The sequence below is a fragment of the Lemur catta genome, chromosome 1, assembly GCF_020740605.2.
Source record: "Lemur catta isolate mLemCat1 chromosome 1, mLemCat1.pri, whole genome shotgun sequence".
NCBI lineage: Eukaryota > Metazoa > Chordata > Mammalia > Primates > Lemuridae > Lemur > Lemur catta.
Genome location: NC_059128.1, coordinates 93,709,587 through 93,729,134, shown reverse-complemented (window position 1 = coordinate 93,729,134; position 19,548 = coordinate 93,709,587). Strand labels below are relative to the sequence as shown.

The 19,548-nt window shown below is 41.0% G+C and overlaps 1 protein-coding gene across 1 annotated transcript in view; it reads right to left on the bottom strand.

The window, feature by feature from the left end:
- The window catches only part of RAB8B (RAB8B, member RAS oncogene family), a 68,159-nt gene extending 49,176 nt beyond the window's left edge, over positions 1-18,983 (bottom strand). Inside the window, exon 1 of the mRNA XM_045540722.1 lies at positions 18,804-18,983. Coding sequence (XP_045396678.1) covers positions 18,804-18,927 — 124 coding nt within the window. The 5' untranslated portion in view covers positions 18,928-18,983. The remainder of the gene's footprint in view (positions 1-18,803) is intronic.
- Between the last annotated feature and the right edge of the window lie 565 nt (positions 18,984-19,548).

Here is a 19,548-nt window from a genome sequence, read left to right as displayed (position 1 = left end):
ACCCAAGTTTAATTTTACACAATTCAAACTCAGTAACAAAAGGTTTGGGGGGAAAGAGTACAGGTAGACATAGCAGGAGTGAAATAGAATTCATTAAGAAAACGTTTTTTTAATGAAGAATAAAAGTGATGGCCGGTACGCAGCACAAAGATGGCTTTCTCCAAGACACAGAGAAAGCCTCATTGTCTAGATCAGGCCAATGTTCACAGGGCACTGACAGCTCTAGAGAGGCCCAGAGGCAAAGAAATGGTAGCCTATTACCTGGGGGGGAAAGGAGATTTTCAGGGCCTCTTTGGTGAAAATTAAATCAAAATCAACTTTTTAACAAAGGTTTCACAGAAGAATGCCATGTGTAACATATAATTTCTCAACTTCACTACCACAACCACAGCAGGCCTGAATCCCACTCTAAGATGCCTAGAGTTGCAGTCTAAGATTAATTTATCTTTAAAAGATAAATGGGCAATCATTCCTAACATGTTTCAGTAAGCAACTGTAAGTCTAATTTCAGAATCATCAGGAAAAAAAATGCCTAAGCTTGTACCTTTAAAAATTCCCTTCCCCCAAAAGATGAGAGTTTTACTTCATCAAATTATGTCATCAGTATCATCCTGAAACTTCAGTTTAATGACAGTTTTCTCAAGCATCAATTATGTACCAAGTATACAGTGTTTGGCAATGCAAAGAACACAAAGATAAAACAAGTTTCTGTCCTAAAGAAATTTATCATGGGAGTGGGGACTTGGGGAAGTAGAGAAAGAAGACAGTTTTACTTATAACATAGGAAAAACATGGTAAGTGCCATGCAAAAACCCAAATTCAATATACCTCCTACTCTTCTAATTGTGCCTTCTGTTTCCATTCGTAGTCTCATTTTGCCTTTTAATGAAAGTCATTAAAAGTATATGTACTATAGGGTACAAAGTACCCCTGAGGAAAGAGAAAGCATCTTGGAGCGGGGAGGTGGGGGAGGTGAGGGGGTGAAAGGCTATGATACAGTCTCATAAAGAAAGTGACATATAAGCATCAGGAAAGACAGGTGGGATGTCAAAAGGCAGAAATGAAGTATGTTCCTGGGAACCCCCCCCCCCGGGCCCCACCCCGTCATTCTGGGTACAGCAGTGATTCCTAGACTTTTTAATTTTGTGAACTGGTAAAACTGCCAGGGGGTGGGGGAAATAGGTGGTGGTAGGGAGAATGAAAGAAATTGAAAGCTAGGAACTGTGTATTCCATAAAATTTTCTTAGGGAGAAAACTGAACTGGAAATAGCCTGTTTTTCCCTCAGAGAAACAAAACAGCAAGAATTCTGTTATGATAGTTTTTTACTTTGCAAATGCTAGTGAGATAAATAATGCCCATTATAATCAGCATTTTATAAGGAGCATTTTAATTCCAAAAATGTAGGAAGCACATTAGAGACTTCAAAATGGCACTTTTTTTCTCATGTAAGGGCCACTAGTAACCTCACACTGATCAGTTGAAAAGGTGGCTACAGCCGGCTCATCACAGGTTTCAGGGTCCCTAGGTTAGAGTTTAGGACTCCTGTAAGGAACAGAAGGAGACAGAGCTGCAGCCTCACTGGGGGGAGTTTGGAGCAATAGGCTGAGGATGATGTATTCAACTGGGCAAAGTAAAAAATAAAACTTTGAAGAGGAGGGGTAAGGGATTAATACGATAATCAGAGCTATGCTCTAAAACTAATTTGCTCAAACTGTGTAGGATGGAATGGGGGAGGGGAGATGCTGCCCGCTGAGACTGGAAATGCTTAAGCCACTTAGAAAGATATTGCCAAGTCCAGGTGAGAGGTGTTGAGGGCCTAGACTGGAGTGGTAGAAGAAAGAATAAAAAGGACTTGGCAACAAAGTGTATGTAGGGATTGAGGAAAAGGAGAGAGTCAAAGATGACTTCCAAGTTTTGAGCCTAGATAACTGAAAAAAAAAATTATGGCAGTGTTAACAGATACATGAAAATTCATGAAAGGTGCCAGGTAAGAGGAATGAATTCACTGTAGGGTGGGATGGAGGAGTCAGAAAGGCTGGGGATATAATGAGATAGAAAGTTGGGGAGTCATACGTAGAAGGGGACAAGCTTACCTCCGTCACCACTTGGGGATTTCTGATCGCTTACTACATGCCAAGCACTGTTCTAGGGGTGAGGGACACAGTGAAGAACCACAACAGATCTGGTACCTGCACTCATGGAGTTTACAATCTGGCAGGAGAGACAGGCATTAATGCAATAATCACACAGATGGGTGTAATTACAAATTGTATTAAAGTGTGCAATTTCCAAAAGGGAAAAAATGGAAAACAAAGAACAGACACCAGGAAATGACTTTCATTAAAAGGCAAAATGAGACTACCAATGGAAACAGAAGGCACAATTAGAAGAGTAGGAAGTATATTGGAGCAGACAATTCCTGGAAGCTGATGAAGAACGAGTTTCAAGGAGCAGATAATAAACAGTGCCAAATGCTGCAGGGAGACTAAGGAGGATGAAGACTGAGAAAGGGCCACTGGACTGTTGTTCAGTGAGGAGGCCAAGATGACCTGAGTGCAGTTTTGAAGGGGGTGCAGCAGGATTTCGAGGGGTTAATGAGTGAGGAGATGGTAGAAAAGTGTAGGTGACAAGACTTTTCTCTTTCAAGAAGTTAAACAACCAAGGAATGGAGATGGGGAGATGGGTGACTTGAAGTAGTGAGTTTACAGGATCTCCTTATTAGAATGGGGATGATTTCAACAAGGTTGAAAGCAGAGCAGAAAGGGCCAGTAGAGAATGAGATAGAGAAGTCAGAAGACATAGGAGAGGAGGGGAATGAATGATTGCTAGTGCTGGCTCCCAGGAGAATGGGAAGCTATTACACCAAGAACATCAACCAACAGGTTAGCACTTGCTCCTCGGAGAGAAGGGCAAAGAAGATGAGGGAAGGTGAAAATATCCAGAAATTAGAGATTGTAAGAAAGGATATTGAGGAAGGACTTGTTAGGGGGCAGGGGATCTTTTCAGTAAAATGAGAGGAGAGGGAAGTCATTTGCTGTGATTTCAGTGAGATATGAACAGTTGGGACTTAAAAAGATTGCCATCAGCTGTCAAGTGTATAATCACTCAACAAACATTTACTGAGGGCCTTCTACATGCCAGGAACAGTGCATCTATGCACAGGCATAAATGAAGTGAGCAGGCATTTATTACTAGAAATAAATACCCTGGGTAAAAAAATAAACAGGTTGATTTTATTGCTCTCACATCCAGAACAAGACCATAGGCAATAATAGGTGATAATGACACATCTTTTGAAGCTTATATAAGTGTTAGTGGATGAGATATCACTATTGCAGGAGCCCAAGATCCGCTCCTCAGAAGGAAATACATGGTGTTAGTTAATTTATTCCACAAAGAGCTGTGTGCCTGAGCATCAGATAAATGCACTCTGAAGAGACAAGTCACAGTTCCTGTCCTTTAGGAGGTTCCACTCGGGTGTGACAGGTCCTGTTCTTTCTACCATTTCGGCACATGTCATTGCTTGGTACTGCCCATTAACTGAACTCGCCATCACAAATCTTTATGCTTCATTAGAAAGGAAAACTCTCTCTACCTGAACATTTTTAACAACATGCTTTTCTGGATATATCAAACTTTTAGGGAGCGGACTGGACCAGCGAGTCCCATGGCATCGTTTTTCAATGCCATTAAACTCCAAAATGAACTCTCTTAAAACCACTGCAGCTTTTTAAAAATTATAAATCAAATGTGTCACTTGCCTGCAGGTAACCCTTTCAACTACAGTCAGAAGAAAACCTTATCCTTTGTACATACACTGCCCTGGAGGCCCTTCATGACCTTGTCCCTACCAACTTTTGTATCATCCTTGCATATATATTTCTGTTATGTTTAAAAACACTTTTAAGCTCTCACCTCACCTTCCTGGTCCAAAGCAAGTACCATACGAAACCAAATCCAATTTGGGCTTTATGCCTACCAGGTATGTGTAATCACTGTGTATTAAATATCACAAGAGGAAAAAGTGTTAAAGGGGAAAAAAATCATGTTTTATGCTCACACTGACACATTAATTTTCCTAATTTTCTTGGTGAGACAGTTTAGTGATTGAAAAGAAATTAATAGCATATATTGATATTGTAAAAGTACGATTAATGACTTTTTTGAGATTAAAGTACCATCATCTTGATAGGTAAAGAAAAACCTATTAACTAACTTTCAAGTTGGGTAATTTACTCCATTAAAATCAGCTATGGTGTTTCAAGATTTAATGTATTGTTCAAATTCATGTATGCAGACAAACTCATTAAAATTCAGGAGACTTCACTCAGAAACTCACTGCACTTAAAATTCAGGGCCCTAATAGAGGGCATTGAGCTAGAATATTTAAATTGAAACATTTGTCCCTTCTAGACAGGGCATTCTACACTGTTTTTTGTTTATGTTTTCACCCAAAGTCGGAATTCAAGATGCCCCAAGAGTATGCAGAAGTTGGAAGGCCAAGAAGAACTTGCTTCTTATGTTACACTGACATGCTGCACCTGAGGTCAAGGGCTGCTTTTCAACGCCTTCTTACCTCTTTACTCCAGCTGATATAAGGGACAATCACCTATTTAAAGATAAATATTTTTAATTCTAGCTTTATAAAACACATGTAGTCCTAAACTTTCTTAAGAACTAATTTTCTAGAAAACTGAAGCATATCCCATTAAGTAACCAAAATGTTCCCATTCATATTTTTTATGAAACTCATTCTAACAGGTCCCTCTTAAGTTACCTGTATAATATGTCAACCCTCACCATTTACTGAGCCTCACTGTGTGCTAGGCCCTGTGCTAAATGCTTTACTACATTTCTGCATTAAACTGCCTCACAACAATCCTCTGCAGAGAAGAGAATCTGAGACCAAGCTAGCTAAAGGACTTGGTGAGGTCAGTAAGGAGCAGCCTATAGTTCACCCTAGACCATACCGTCTCCCTGAAGATAATGAAATTTAAAAAAAAAAAAAAATTCTGAGTCACTGTTGAGGCAGAAAAAAACACAGTGGTTAAGAACACAGACTGTGGAACCATACTTCCCAGGTTCAAATCGAGTCTGGTTCCCAATTTACTAGCTAAATGACATTGAGAAGTTATTTAACCATTCTGTGCCTCCATTACCTCATTTGGAAAATGGGGATAATAACAGAACACAAGATCCTGCTGTGAGAAGTAAATGGGTCAGTCCATCAATAATGTTAATGCTTAGAACAGTACTTGGTATACAGTAAGCACTCAATAAATATTAGCTCTTACTAAAAGCAAGTGCTGGCTGAGTGGTGGCTTACACTTACAATCCTAGCACTCTGGGAGGCTGAGGTGGGAGGACTGCTTGAGGTCAGGAGTTCCAGACTAGCCTGAGCAAAAGCGAGACCCCATCTCTACAAAAAATAGAAAAATTAGCCAGGCCCAGCCAGTGGCATGCACCTGTAGTCCCAGCTACTTGGGAGGCTGAAGCAGAAGGATCACTTAAGCCCAGGAGTTTGAGGCTGCTGTGAGCTATGATGATGCCGCTGTACTCTAGGCCTGGGTCTCGCTTAGGGGAGACCCTGTCTCAAAAAAAAAAAAAGAAAAGAAAGAAAGAAAGAAAAGAAAGAAAAGAAAAGAAAAGAAAACAAAACAAAACAAAAGAAAACGAAAAGAAAAGAAAAGAAAAGAAAAGAAAAGAAAAGAAAGAAAGAAAGAAAGAAAGAAAGAAAGAAAGAAAGAAAGAAAGAAAAGAAAAAGAAAAATTAAAAAAAAAGCAAGTGCTATAACAATGAAGACCCCAAGGATTACCAATGTTCTATAGCTGTCTGGACCTACCCTCAGTGACACGGGGACTCATTGCATTCATGCACACAACACACCTTTTGTTGGTGCTTCCCATGTGCTGAACATATTATACACATAATAATGCATTTAATTCTCAAAACTAAAAAAAAAATCCTGCAAGGGAGTTACTATCCTTCTTTTAACAATAAAGGAAATGGTTAAATAATTTGCCCAAGGCTCTCAAATAGTAGGAGAATCAGGATTTGAACTTTAGAGTTTCTGTCTGAAAAGCCAAGTTCTTTTATCTACACCATTATTTTGAGTTCTTATGTCTACTTTTTCCATTTTCTCAGTGAGTCCACTGGTTATAACTTGGGGTCAGAGTTTTAAAAGGGACTTTAGAGTGTATCTAAGTACAACATTCCCTTTTTACACACGAAGAAACAGATGCCCAGGAAGTTTACTGTTGACTTGCCTGAGGTCATACAATGAATGTCATTTCCACAGTACCACACTACCACTAGTTCCTCTCAGATGCTGGTAGCCTGCCTCTAGGAGGCCCTCAGCCTTGCTTCTAATCTTTCAGAGGCAGAGAGAAACAAGCGACCACCATATATATCAAGAATACAAAGGCTAAGTGAGGGCCCAGAGACTTCCCTATGAGGCAAGTTCATGAGTTTCAGCAAGTGGATTTTGTTACATCGGGTTTTGCTTCTCGGGCTTCTCTGCTTTCTGGCTCGCAGTGGCATTATGGAGACTTAGAGTTAACAAACAAATCAGGTGTTAGTCTAGTCTACAATGCCACTGTGTCTCCAAGGAAAACTCTGCTAAACAGGGTTTTCACAAACAAAAGCTCCAGTAGATATAATTTCACCCTCAAAAAAAAAAAAAAAAAAAAACAGGATAGCATGAAGTTTAAACTTAACTTGCCAAAGGAAGGAAGCTCACAATTAAGGTAGCTGTTCCTAGCACATTATATCTAAGGCCAAAAACATAAAATCATAACAAACCAACAGCCCCATATGGAGAGACAATGCTGAGATTTCTGATATAATTAGTTTCCTTCTCACAAAAGAGGCAGATTTTTAATTAAACTCCGTTCCCTCCTGCCCCTGTTCTGCCGTGCACATATTTGATTGCTTCCTAAGGGACTGGGTTAGAGGCCAGGAGACAACCCGAAACCACAAGTCCACTGACCTCCCGGGGCCAACAGGCAATTCGATGCATGTTTGCATTAGCTATTACTGGGGCTTGTCCAAGGAGAGGTTGATTTCATCTTCCCACTCAATACACTTCTCAAGGATTTGTTGGTCAGTTTAAACAGTTCTTACAGACCATTGAAAGGGACTGGTCCTATGGCTAAGTGCCCAACACACTGAGTCCTGTGGAAAACTCCAGCATCTATTCTGAGAGGAGCAAGTTGTTGTGGACAGAGTGCTGTCCAGAACTGAAGTGGGGGGCTCATATCTTGGCTCCTCTACCTGCTTACTTGGTTAATTAAATCAATCACCTTCTCGAGCTTTAGATAATCTCTTTTCACCTTATGATTATTGAGGAGTTTACGTAAAGTAATGTAAGTGAAAGTACTTTGCAAAAGTGTAAGTGCAGGGAAGGGCAATTGATGTTGTCTTACTTTGAGGGGGGGTTTTGTTTGTTTGTTTTTAGAGATAGGGGTTCACTTTGTACATTATTGCCTGGGCATGAAGGCAGTGGCATGATCATAGCTCACTGTAACCTCAAAGTCCTGGGCTCAAGTGATCCTCCTGCCTCAGCCTCCCAAGTAGCTGGGACTACAGATATAGACACATGCCACCATGCCTGGCTGATTCTTTCTATTTTTTGGTAGAGATGGGGTCTTGCTCTAGCTCAGGCTAGGCTCCAGCTCCTGACCTCAAGCAATCCTCCCACCTCAGCCTCCCAAAGTGCTAGGATTACAAACTTGAGCCACTGCACCTGGCCTGATGTTGTTTCTAACCTTGGTCTCCCCATTTAAGATCCTTCAGTGGCTCCCTACTGCTCCCAGAATAAAGTCCAGACTCTTGAACAAGGTTTAGACGCCCTTCACAGTATGCTCTCTAATTACCCTTGAACTTCACTTCTTGTCACATCCCCTTCACCTGAGGCTTCAGCCAAACAGGATGTCCGAGGTCCCGGAGAGGGCTGTGCTGTCTCTCCCATCTGCAGGAGCGCTTTGCCTGGAGAGCCCTCCCTCCTTACTGTTTCATTCTACCCAACTGATTCCCCCTTGGGTTCTGATTTGAGCTGAGATACAGTTCCCTCCTAGAAGCTTTCCCCACCCTCTCCTCTGCATTTTTCGTAACATTTTATGTTTATCCGTTTGTAGCCCTTTTCATCATTGTTTTAAAATTGCCTGGATACTCAACTGTTTCCCCTCTCAAAATTTTGCAGACTAAAAAAATGTTATTGACTGAATGAGTGAATTTAGTGAAAATGATAATGTCAATGTTTGGCATGAGTAGCTGACTGACTAATCACTACAGTTCCCTCACCCAACCCAAGGGGTTCTTGGAGAACGAGTTCAAATCTCACCCCACCCCCAGCTACACTCCTTTTTAACCCAAAAGCTAATGGCTAATCAAGGGCCAGAAATATGATGGCCCAAATTGATGACTATGTCTAGACTGTATGCTAAACCATCAGTGTCTTTTCATGGCAAAAGAATTGAAGGCAGATGAGGTGTAAGAGAAAAAAGACTTGAAATCAGAAAATGATGTTCAATGTCAGGTTCCATGTGACCTCAGGCAATTGTGGTGCCTCTGGGCCTCAGGCCTATCATCTGTCAAATGGAAATTTAGCACCAGCAAAAGGCTTCCTATTACTTTAAATTATTTTTCACCTACTTCACCATGTTTTGTGGGAAGAAAATGAGAATATTTGAAAATGCTTTATACATCTCTTCTCAAAGAAATATTTTCACAACTTTCAAGTAATTATTTTTCTGGTGACATTTAGCTTTATTACTCAAACCAAAGCAATTTTAAGGACAGTATTCAAAAACATTAGACAGTCTCTTTAGTACAACAAAAATTTTAATCAGTTTACAAGATTAACACAGGCTTACTTGAATTAACTAATGCTACTACTTTTTCCTTCTGTCTCCATGTCATCAAAATACTAGTGTCCACCAGTGCAAAGAACCCTAGCCCACAATCATTAACAGAACAAAAAAGACAAACCCTTTTTTTTTATAGACACTGATTTCATAGACTCACAGAACACTGCAGCCAGAAGAGAGTCTGAAGACCATCGAAGCCTGCACTCGCCTTTCATGAGAAAACAGGCCAGTCTTCTGTCTCTGAGCAGGGCTTGTGCCATGAGTGATTGGAAACATGCAACAACTGTTTTCACAGTACGTTACGTACTTTATTTTACAATAATTAAAAGACGGTTTTAACAAAAAATGTGATAAATCATATAATGAGCTCACAACATAAGTTGAAAATATAATGGTGTTTATCAATTGAAGGCTGAAGGGCCAAGATAGAGACATACCTCTGATAATATTACATATGCATGTTTTTAAACTTAATTATAAAGAAGTTTTGTGTATGTTAAAGAAATTATTTCACCTTTCCCCCAAATTTTTCATAGTTTCAAAACTATGTGCATTGATAAAATAGGAAATACAATAACTCAAATGATTTTGTCTGTGGACAGCACCACGGTCTGTGCATCACTGTTCATTTCTGGCTGTGACTGAGACAAGCACCAATTTCTTATTATCTGAAGTTCTAAATAATATAAGAGAGTAATAGCAGTCAAAGGTCACTATTAATTCTCAAACTATTTTATGCAGTTATTTCAGCTCATTCTAACTCAGTTCACTGCAACTGCTAATAAAAGCAAGAGACTGAACAAGTAGCCAAAGAAACTGACCGGGGTGGGGGGATGTTATTGTTTTCATTCTTTTCTTCCCAACCCAATCCTTTCTTCCCAATTCAATCCTCTCTCCCCAAATCTTGGTATGAGTGAGGTGCTAATGGGCAGTGAAATGAGAAAGTGGTCTGAGTCATGCCAAAAATGGAATAGTTAACTCTCAATAAAGAATTGTTTTCCATGCTGTATGAAGATTTTATTCAGAGATCTTTAGAAGAGAAAAAGCAAAAAAATTCCTTGTTGAAAACCATAGATAGCTATCCCATACAAATTCATAAGCAATAAACAAATTACAGTAGGGTTAGTCATCGACATCTCACAATTCAAACTCTTTTTCCTCGTAATGGATTTTGTGTATTTGTGTGTATGTGTGTATGAGGAGATTATAGAGTATTTTGCAATACCTATTCCAGATAAGGAAACATTGCATAAAAAACAAACTTACAATTCAACTTTTAAATAGATCGCCCTGTATTTCACATCAGAACTTGATTATACATCTTCAGAGTTTGTTCTACTTTATACATCAGGAAAATATCTACGATTTATTATAATAATTACTGCCAAGTTCTTTGCCAAAATATGCAAAATTATAATGTGATGTGGGAAGCTATGCCAGGCCCAGCTTTGCCAGCACAAGGCTGTGCAATACTGCACATTGCTTAATAGCTCTGTGGTTGGTTTTATCATGATGAGGTGGGATTCATACCTAACCCAGCTTTTACAGAGTGCTTTGAAATCCTGCAGTGCTGTCACGAGACTACAAGTACCACTGTTGTCCAAACTACCTTAGTGATAGCAAGCCTAAATTTGATGAACATAATGATATGCAGAGCTTCAGCATTTAGCCAAGGAGCCAAGAATTAAAATTCTGGGCTAAGGAAGATGAGAGCTCCCTGGAAAATAGCCAAAAGTTCAGGAACAGGTAGATTATCAAAACACCTAATTAAACTGAGACTAAATGCTACAGGTAGAACAGTTAGAAAATACTTCAGACCTAACAGGGCTGCTGTGGAGAACTGTTTCCAAACTGCTTCCACCACTTTATTTGGCTTCCCAAAGGAAGTCCTGAGAAAGACAATCCAATATCTACTTCCTTTCAGGTTCTTTTTTTCTTTTTTCTTTTTTTTTCATTTTGTATGTGTGTATGGGAGGAGTGAGAAGGGAGGCTGAGTAGGTAGGAGGTGGGGGGCTTTCAGGTTCTTATCAATTCAACTTGAATTAAGAAAAACCCCAAAACACAAAACTGAACATAAGAAAAGGACATATCAACAGACATAATATATTCAATAATTATTCACTAATAATATCATTAATACTGAAATTTAGCCATAACATATTAGACAGCAAATAACTACCTATTCATTTTAGAAAATAGCGTATGTATAGGAAGTTGCCACCCTCCCTCTTCCCCCGGCGTTGTCCATGGCAGACATTAGGAATCCATCACAGCTCTCAGTCTTGCTGAGCTCAGATAGGACCTCAGAACTCTACAGAACACAGCATTCCAGGTAGCCACTACCAATCGTCAGTAAGGGCATTTTTCATCCCAGCTTTGTGTATTCCTCAACATATCATGCCAAAATATTGGTTCTTTAAAGAAAGCCACTTTGTGACAGTTTCAAGACTAAAGTAAAACCGTCCTTTAAACTATAAAGTGGTAATTTTTTCTGTAGTAAGGGGAGAAAACATAACCATAAACATTAGTTTTCCTCTAGACACATGCTGTTCCAGTGAGTTACACAAGTGGTCTATATAAAAATGTTTACATACATCTTTTAAAAAATAGAATTTGGCTTTATTCAACCCAAATGCCCAGTTCAGTTCCAATCCACTCACTACCCTGTCACTCAAACGAGTGCCGGGCAGAACACAGACACAAATACAGCTCCATCTGCTAATTAAAAATGGGCCTGAAACTGTTAACAGGCATCTGTTGCATTGTCTGAAGCTAACGGGCAGAGACAAAGCTGAAATGGCTCTTCTAATGCAAACCCAGTGATTTCACTCATTTTCTATTTGGTATTTATATTAGTAGGGGGTTGGAAGCAGGGTGTTAAAACAGCTTATTATGGAGACTGAAAGATGAGTGAAATATCTTTGATATTCTAAAACAACCTTTTAAAACTGATTATAGAAAGATATACAGTGTTTTGTCCTAGGGGAAGTACCATTTTTTGTGTTAAGAACTCAAATTAAACACTTTTAATCTTAACTCAGATATCATATAATTCTATAATAATATGAAAGATAATAACAAATTCATGCAATGCTTTACAGCTCATATAGTGTTTTCACAATTCATCCACCTATTTCATCTGGTTGAGTAGTCATTTAACATAGGACTTGGAGATTTAAAAGGTGAATAAGACTTGATTCCTGCCTTAGGGAACTAACAGCAACCCTCAAAGGCAGGTTCAGTATCATTACACTCTGTTATAGCTAAAGGAACTAAGGTCCTAGGATATCTGATTCACCAAAGACCACAAAGCTAAGGAGCAGCAGATGCCCATTTCTCTTAATTCAACATGCTATATCCCTAACGCCAAACATGAACCAGTCCACTTCATCTGCTTGGAAAATGAAAATAATTTAAGACTTTTTTGGGCAAACCCCAGCTCTGATAAAGGATCCATTTTACAGAACCGTAACCACCATACATCCTTGACCATCATGCCTGCTTTGCAAACTGATGGCTTACAAGCCTCATCTAGCCCACAGACATCTATTTGGCCCTTACTGTAATGGCCCTCACACTGTTTTTGTTTGTTTTGTTTTTTATGAATTGCCCATAATTTTGGATTTTTACAAGAGTTTTTCAGCAAATATTGAATTATATGATGATTTTCCAGCATGGCAACAGTAAAGCTGCAGCTGAAAAGCAGCCATTCTCTTAGGAAATAAATATACTGTCTGGTTCGCCTACTGCCTACTGCCTACTGCCTACTGCCTACTGCCTACCGCCTCCCATTCTAGGCCCACTCCCCCTACTCATGGTTCCGACCTGACCCATGTGAGTTTGCAATCCTGATCTAGGCAGTAACAGTCTATAATCTTATATTGAATTTCCCTTTTTATGATTCCATGGCTACTTTAATTTCAGAAGCTCAGTGATATCATATTCTACAACATTACTAGCCACCTAAAATCTATTTCCCCATTCCCACTCCAACCCTCTTCTCATCCTGCTATGAAAACTCTTTCCTGCAAAATTTTCCCAAGTAACAATTCTAACACACAGGAGAGCTGATCCCCAGAAGAGGGCTGAGCACAGGCAGGCAGACAGACCTACGCTAGAGCCACCCTCAGGCCATGCCAGCAGCTCCCTGGTCTTCCACTTTAGGGCTCAATGGTTCTTTTCAGAGATTCAGTTATCTGATTCAATTCAAAAATCAACTGGTAAATTTTTCCTTTTCTTCAAAGACTAGACTTATTTCCCTGTAAAACAATATCCAAACCTATTTCTCTCCAGCTTTCTCAGTGGATCCAAACAATCTTGCTGCTGTTGCCAAGAGAACCTCCTCCCTGACTTGCTGCCTGCAGAACAGCTGGTGAAGCTCTTCATTAAAGTACACTTATTCTTAAGACAGATCCATATTTGTAACCAAGACTCAGTTTCCCCACACCCATCCTTAATCTGTAGAAAGGCTTTTTTATTCACTAGGACACTTTCTGAGGAGATGACTTTAACCCTTTATAAGCAAGTATTTAATTCTACTTTTTATAAACTAGTCTTGTTATCTAAGCTATCGCTTAGATGGGAAGTCTACCAACAGCTTTGAAAGAACACAACGACATTAAAATAAAGCTTTATGTACAAAATGTTCAATTTGAACTTGCATGTTCCTTGCATATTTTTGTTTGAGAAGTTGAAACCAAGGAAAACAACTAAGAAAATGAAAATTAACTTGCTCTACATATCTGGATTATGCTCTGCCAAATGTTGATATCATCCTGGATAAAAATGTAAATATGACAAAGTTTGTTTTTCAGTCAGTAAGTCTTGATAAAAGCCTTGAAATACTACCAACCAAAAACAGTTTTTAATTTTAAGCAAGGGTCAGCAAACTTTTTCTACAAAGGACCGGTTAGCAAATATTTTTACGTTTTGCGAGACACATATGGTCTCTGTTGCATATTCTTTGTTGTTTTATTTTTTAATAAGCTTTTAAAAAAATGTGAAAACCATTCTTAGCCTGTGAACTGCACAAAAACAGGCTGCAAGCCACAGCTAGTCCATGGGTTATAGTGTGCTAACTCCTGATTTTAACGAAAGCAAAACTAAGAAAAATGTGCGATGCTACAGGATAAAACATCTAAAAGTGCTCTGATGAGACTAAGCCGCGACAATTACCAACATGCCACTGTTAATATGATTTCATTAGTTATCTTGCACAAAGAAGAAATTTTAATGACAGGATGTATGTACTTTGATATCCTAACCTGAAACTACAGACACAGAAAGAAAGGGCAAAGGACAGCTCTGTGCTGAGTTATCTCAGCATAAACTCCAATAGGACTCTGAGTCATTGTATTAACATTTACTATTTCTCTGAACAGACTTGGCTAACCAAAGTGAAAACATCTTAACTTTCCTCACATAAAGACATATGTGCAAAATTTAATTCCTTCCTGGAAAAGGTGGTGACTTGAATTTATTGAGATGATCATATCAATCAGAAATAGCAGGAGCTCAATTGTGAAAACTGACACAGACTTGGATTTGGGATTTCACTAGAGGATCTGCTATAATCAGCTGTGTGATTTTGAGGATGTCAGCTAAACCTTCATTTTCTCATTTATAAAATTGGCACAGGGAATAAAGTAGATGATTTCTAAGACTCTTTGTGCTGTTAAACTATGACTATACTAAATAATGAAACCACTCAGGAAATACCTAACAGGAAGAGGGGGCAGGGCAGGGGAGAGATGGCAAAGGGAAGAAGCTCAGATTGTCCTGTTAGAAGTCACAGCTAGGTTGTCTCTTTTTGTTCTACCAGCATTTGTTCAGTACAGGGCCATTTCATGATATCGCTCTTGTGTCAATATTGAAATGCATCTATATCCCATAGGAATATAATATATAGATAACTGTGTTACCATTCCTAGTTGTTACATTTTATTACATTTGTTACATTTTATAGCATTTAATTAAATGTTAATTATGAATATGGGCTGGGCATGGTAGCTCATGCCTGTAATCCTAGCACTTTGGGAAGCCAAGGTGGGAGGACTGCTTGAGGCCAGGAGTTTGAGACCAGCCTGAGCAACAGAGCAAGACCTCGTCTACACAAAAAATAGAAAAATTAGCCAGGCATGGTAGCATGCACCTGTAGTCCTAGCTACTATGGAGGCTGTGGCAGGAAGATCATCTGAGCCCAGGAGTTTGAAACTGCAGTGAGCTATGATGACACCACTGTACTCTAGCCCAGGCAACAGAGTGGGACCCTGCCTCAAAAACAAAAAAAACAAACAAAGAAAAAAAAAATTATGATTATATAAGGATTTTTTTGGAGCCACTAAAAAAATTTTCAATTTTCAAACATTTGAACTGAAAGACTAGTTGGTCCTATGCACTGGGCCAATAATTTCAAATGGATAAAACACCTTTACTCCACAGTTAACAAATATTATCTGACTGATATGCTGGAAAATCCCCAGTAAGTCAGATGAAAGAAAATCTACCTTCCATCACCCCAAAGTACAGAAAGTAAATGAGGGGAACCAGGACATCAGAGAAGATAACAAGACCTTAGAGAAGTGAGAAGAACAAAGTATCTGTGAGACAACTATATCTGGAATCAAAACGACTAATTGTCTCCTTCCTTTCATGATGACAGAATCCCTATCAAAACAGTGTGTAAAGATGGGAGATTCACATTTTTAAAAACTACTAAAACCTTGACAAAGCAAAATTAAGACTTAAAATGTATCTTCATGGGAAGAAACTGACACGCATACATATCTACCAAAACACACACACATACACAAACCCCAAGCATTAAGATCTTTTCTGTGAAGCAGAGCTTATCAAGTTTCATCAGCTATGCTGTGGCAGACCTTGTCAAAACCCAGTCAGAAAAGCCCAGGAACTTACACACCTAGGTACTTCAAGAAACAATTTTGACTGGGGAGAATACGGACCACCAACTGTCACCTCAACAATTTCAGATCACCTGAGGATGGGGTGAGGGGCTTAGGGGGAGTGGCTGTTAGAGATGTGGACACCCAAGTCTACGTTTGTCGTCAGTAAAGAGTCTGTGGAACTTTTCGCTAGAATGGTCTTAACACTCATTTTATTTCCCCAGCTTAATTTCAACTGCAAAGCATAAGGTTTCAGGTACATAAATTCTTCTGCTGTTTGAGGGCAGTGTGCTACCACTTCCTGTTGGAGCTCTGGGGCTAAATAAGAGGCATGGGATTTCCCCTCCTCCACATCAACTGAAGACACAGTTGACAGCCTCTTTTTACCACAGACACCACACAGAAAATATACAGACTAAGATTTCACATGAGATTCACCCCCCTTTAATGTCTACCACCTATTCTAAACTGTTTCAGGACACTGGTTTTCATGCCTTAATAGCTGCTACCCTCCAAAGAACCTCATTTCAATCATTTTTTAAAGATCAACTCAAGAAAGATTCTAATCCCTCAGAATGAAAAGTAATTTTTAAGAGCTACTATTTTATTATTATTATTATTTTTTTGGAGACAGAGTCTAGCTCTTTTTGCCCTGGCTAGAGTGCCGTGGCATCAGCCTAGCTCATAGCAACCTCAAACTCCTGGGCTTAAGCAATCCTTCTGCCTCAGCCTCCAGAGTAGCTGGGACTACAGGCATGCGCCACCATGCTCGGCTAATTTTTTCTATATATTTTTAGTTGTCCAGATAATTTCTTTCTATTTTTTAGTAGAGACAGGGTCTCGCTCTTGCTCAGGCTGGTCTCAAACTCCTGACCTTGAGCGATCCTCCTGCCTCGGCCTCCCAGAGTGCTAGGATTACAGGCGTGAGCCACCGCGCCCGGCCAAGAGCTACTATTTTAAAGGAAGCAGAAACCCTTACATGAAATGTGGGACAAAAATTAAGGGAAAAAGAGAAAACTAATAAAAAAGTACAAACAAGCAAAAGTCATTCAAGGAGCTTAAGAGAGACAGCAAGAGCGAGATTCACTCACTTTCAAGACAGGAGATACTTCTGGGAGGGTCACATATAGAATGGACAGAAGGCCACCCACTGAACTTGTTAGACATCATCTTTTACCATATGCACATCAGTATGCAGTCAACAATGAAGAAGAGTTAGTAGAGGTTTTGAAGTTAGTACCAGTGTCAAAAATTAATGCCCTTTAGTTGCTGTACCAGCTCCCACCAAATCTTTTACGAATATACTTGAGAGATGACATTTAAAATCTGCTTCCTCAGAAAAGAAAAAGTCCCACTCAAGACAGACTGCCAAGAACTTGCAACTCAAACTTCCCTAAGCCCAGACATAACACCCAGGAGGTTTTAGATCATCCAATCTGTATGAAAGAGGCCAGAATGAACAAACAAACCATAACCTTTTCTAATACTTAAAGAGTGCTCTATACTCAAGTATTCTTTTGTTACAAAAAGATAAATTATCCTTAAAACACAGAAACATTTAAACACACTTGGTACCAAAGCACTAGCTCCCTATTATTTCCCAACCCAGAAAGTCATGGTAAAATCTGCTGTTAAGAACCATTTGAAAGATCGCTACATAAGCTACTATTAGCAGCCAGAAACATCACCCAGACAACCAAAAGCTGAGATTCTTAAGGTACTTAATTAACTGCAACTATTTAACAAGGGAAATGATGTTAAGGTCACTTATAAGGTACCTTAAAATCAGCTTTGGCTCTTCAGTTTATGGTACGTTAGAGATCTTGTTACCTGAACACAATGTCTTCGAGTACAAACATAGGAAGGACAGCTCCCAGCCCAGATTAGAAAAAACTCTTGAATCAATTGGAAGTAATTGGGAGGTATATCACATGTTGTGATTCATTTAACAAGTAGTAATTAGAACCAAAGCAAAATATACAGGGATGCAGAAAGGATGTAAGATTAGTTCCTTGACTAAGTTATTAAACGTTCAAGCCCCAAAACTTAAAATATTGAGAAGTGTTGCTTCTCAAGGTAGTAAAGGGGTAAACTATATTTTCCTGACCACATCATTCCCAAAAGTCACCAACTCTCTTCACATACATTAACACTCATGGAACAAATTAACAATACATAGACATAATTCCATTATTAGTCACTTTTTGCTTTCTTCTGCATTTGACCCAGAGGAAGTAACGAAGAAATGGTAACCAGTGCTCCCAGTTACTGGAGCAAGTCCTTCACCCCACTACTTTCCATTTCCTCTCCCTTTTCCAGCTTCTCTGTCTTCTCCGCTCCACCTCTCTTTACTATATATGCTGCTTCCTCTTTCCCTTTTTATCTCACACCCAGCTCTTTACTTTCTCCACCAAGTATCCTCGTTCCGCCCTCTGGTCCTCTGAACTCTTCTCCCACCTGCAATTTTCTTCTGCCCCTGCTACGGCATCTCTGTCCAGACCTCCTGTGGCCAGTGTCCCCTCATTCCTTACCTCCTGATCACTCATTCCCCTCAATTCCCTTCCGATCGCCTCTCTCGTCCCTTGTGTCCTCTGTCCCTTTACTTCATGTCCCTCTCATTCCCCCAACCCTTCGTTTCCCCCTTCACGTTTCCTTCCTCTTTCCTGCCTTTTAATCCCATCTCATATCCACTAGCCTCTTCTCTCTCCATGAGATTTCCTGTGTCCCCCTCACTCTGTCCCTCTAGACCCCTCCCTGTCGGCCCCCGAACCCTCTCGATTTCCAATACCCCTAGTCCTTGTTCCTCCGCTCCCCTTCCCGTTCCTTTGCCCCCAAGTTCCCCCTTTGCCCCAGCCTCACGTCCCCGCCCGCCCCTCTCCCTCACGCCTTCGCCCTCGCCCACGGCCCCAGCCGCCCCGCAGTCCCGGGGTCTCCTCTCCCCGGCTCCCAACGCCCCCGCCCTGCCCCCGGTTCCCTCGTACCCGCCCCCCAATTCCACCCCCTGTCCCGGGCCGCGGCCCCTCCCTCACCGATGGTTGAGATGAAGGTGGTGTTGAAGGCGTCCTCTGAGAAACGGAACAGGAGGCAGGTCTTGCCCACCCCCGAGTCGCCGATCAGCAGCAGCTTGAACAGATAATCGTACGTCTTCGCCATCTTCTCGCTCCGGCCCTCTGACCGGGGAGCGAGAGCAGGCAGCGGAGAGAGGCGGGGAGGGGGCCGCGGGCGAGGGGGCGTGCCCGCCAAGCCGCCGCCACTCGCCCCGCCCCCTGCCCCGCCCATCCTCCGAGAGGAGGCCTGCGTGCCCCGCCCTGTGCAGCCAATCCGCGGGGTGTTCGTCATCACCGCCCGCGCCCCGGGGTTTCATGGGACTTGTAGTCCCTCCGGGGAGACACGGGCGTGCCCGGCGCGGACCGTCCAGGCAGCCCCAGTGGATAAAAGAGCCGCTCTCGGCGGGATGACGGGGTGGATGAGGCGTTTCCACCCAAGCTGGAAAGGGAGGGCCTGTTTCGAACTCTGCTCGTTGCGCTTCCGGAACTTAACTTCGTCGTTTCTTTGTGTGCGGGCTCCTTTCAAATCAAGGACCTCAGAATCAAGAGTCCCGTAGTCCCGCATCTCTTCCGCCAGGTCGGAGCGGGGACGCTTTCTTTCCTTGGCGCCGCTGTGGCGCAGCCTGCGGGTCGTCTGCAGGGTGTATCACCCAGCTTCTCAGTGCCTGCCCGCGCCACCTCTAAGCCCCCTCCCGCAGCCCCTCGGTCACAGAGCTGGAAAAGAGTG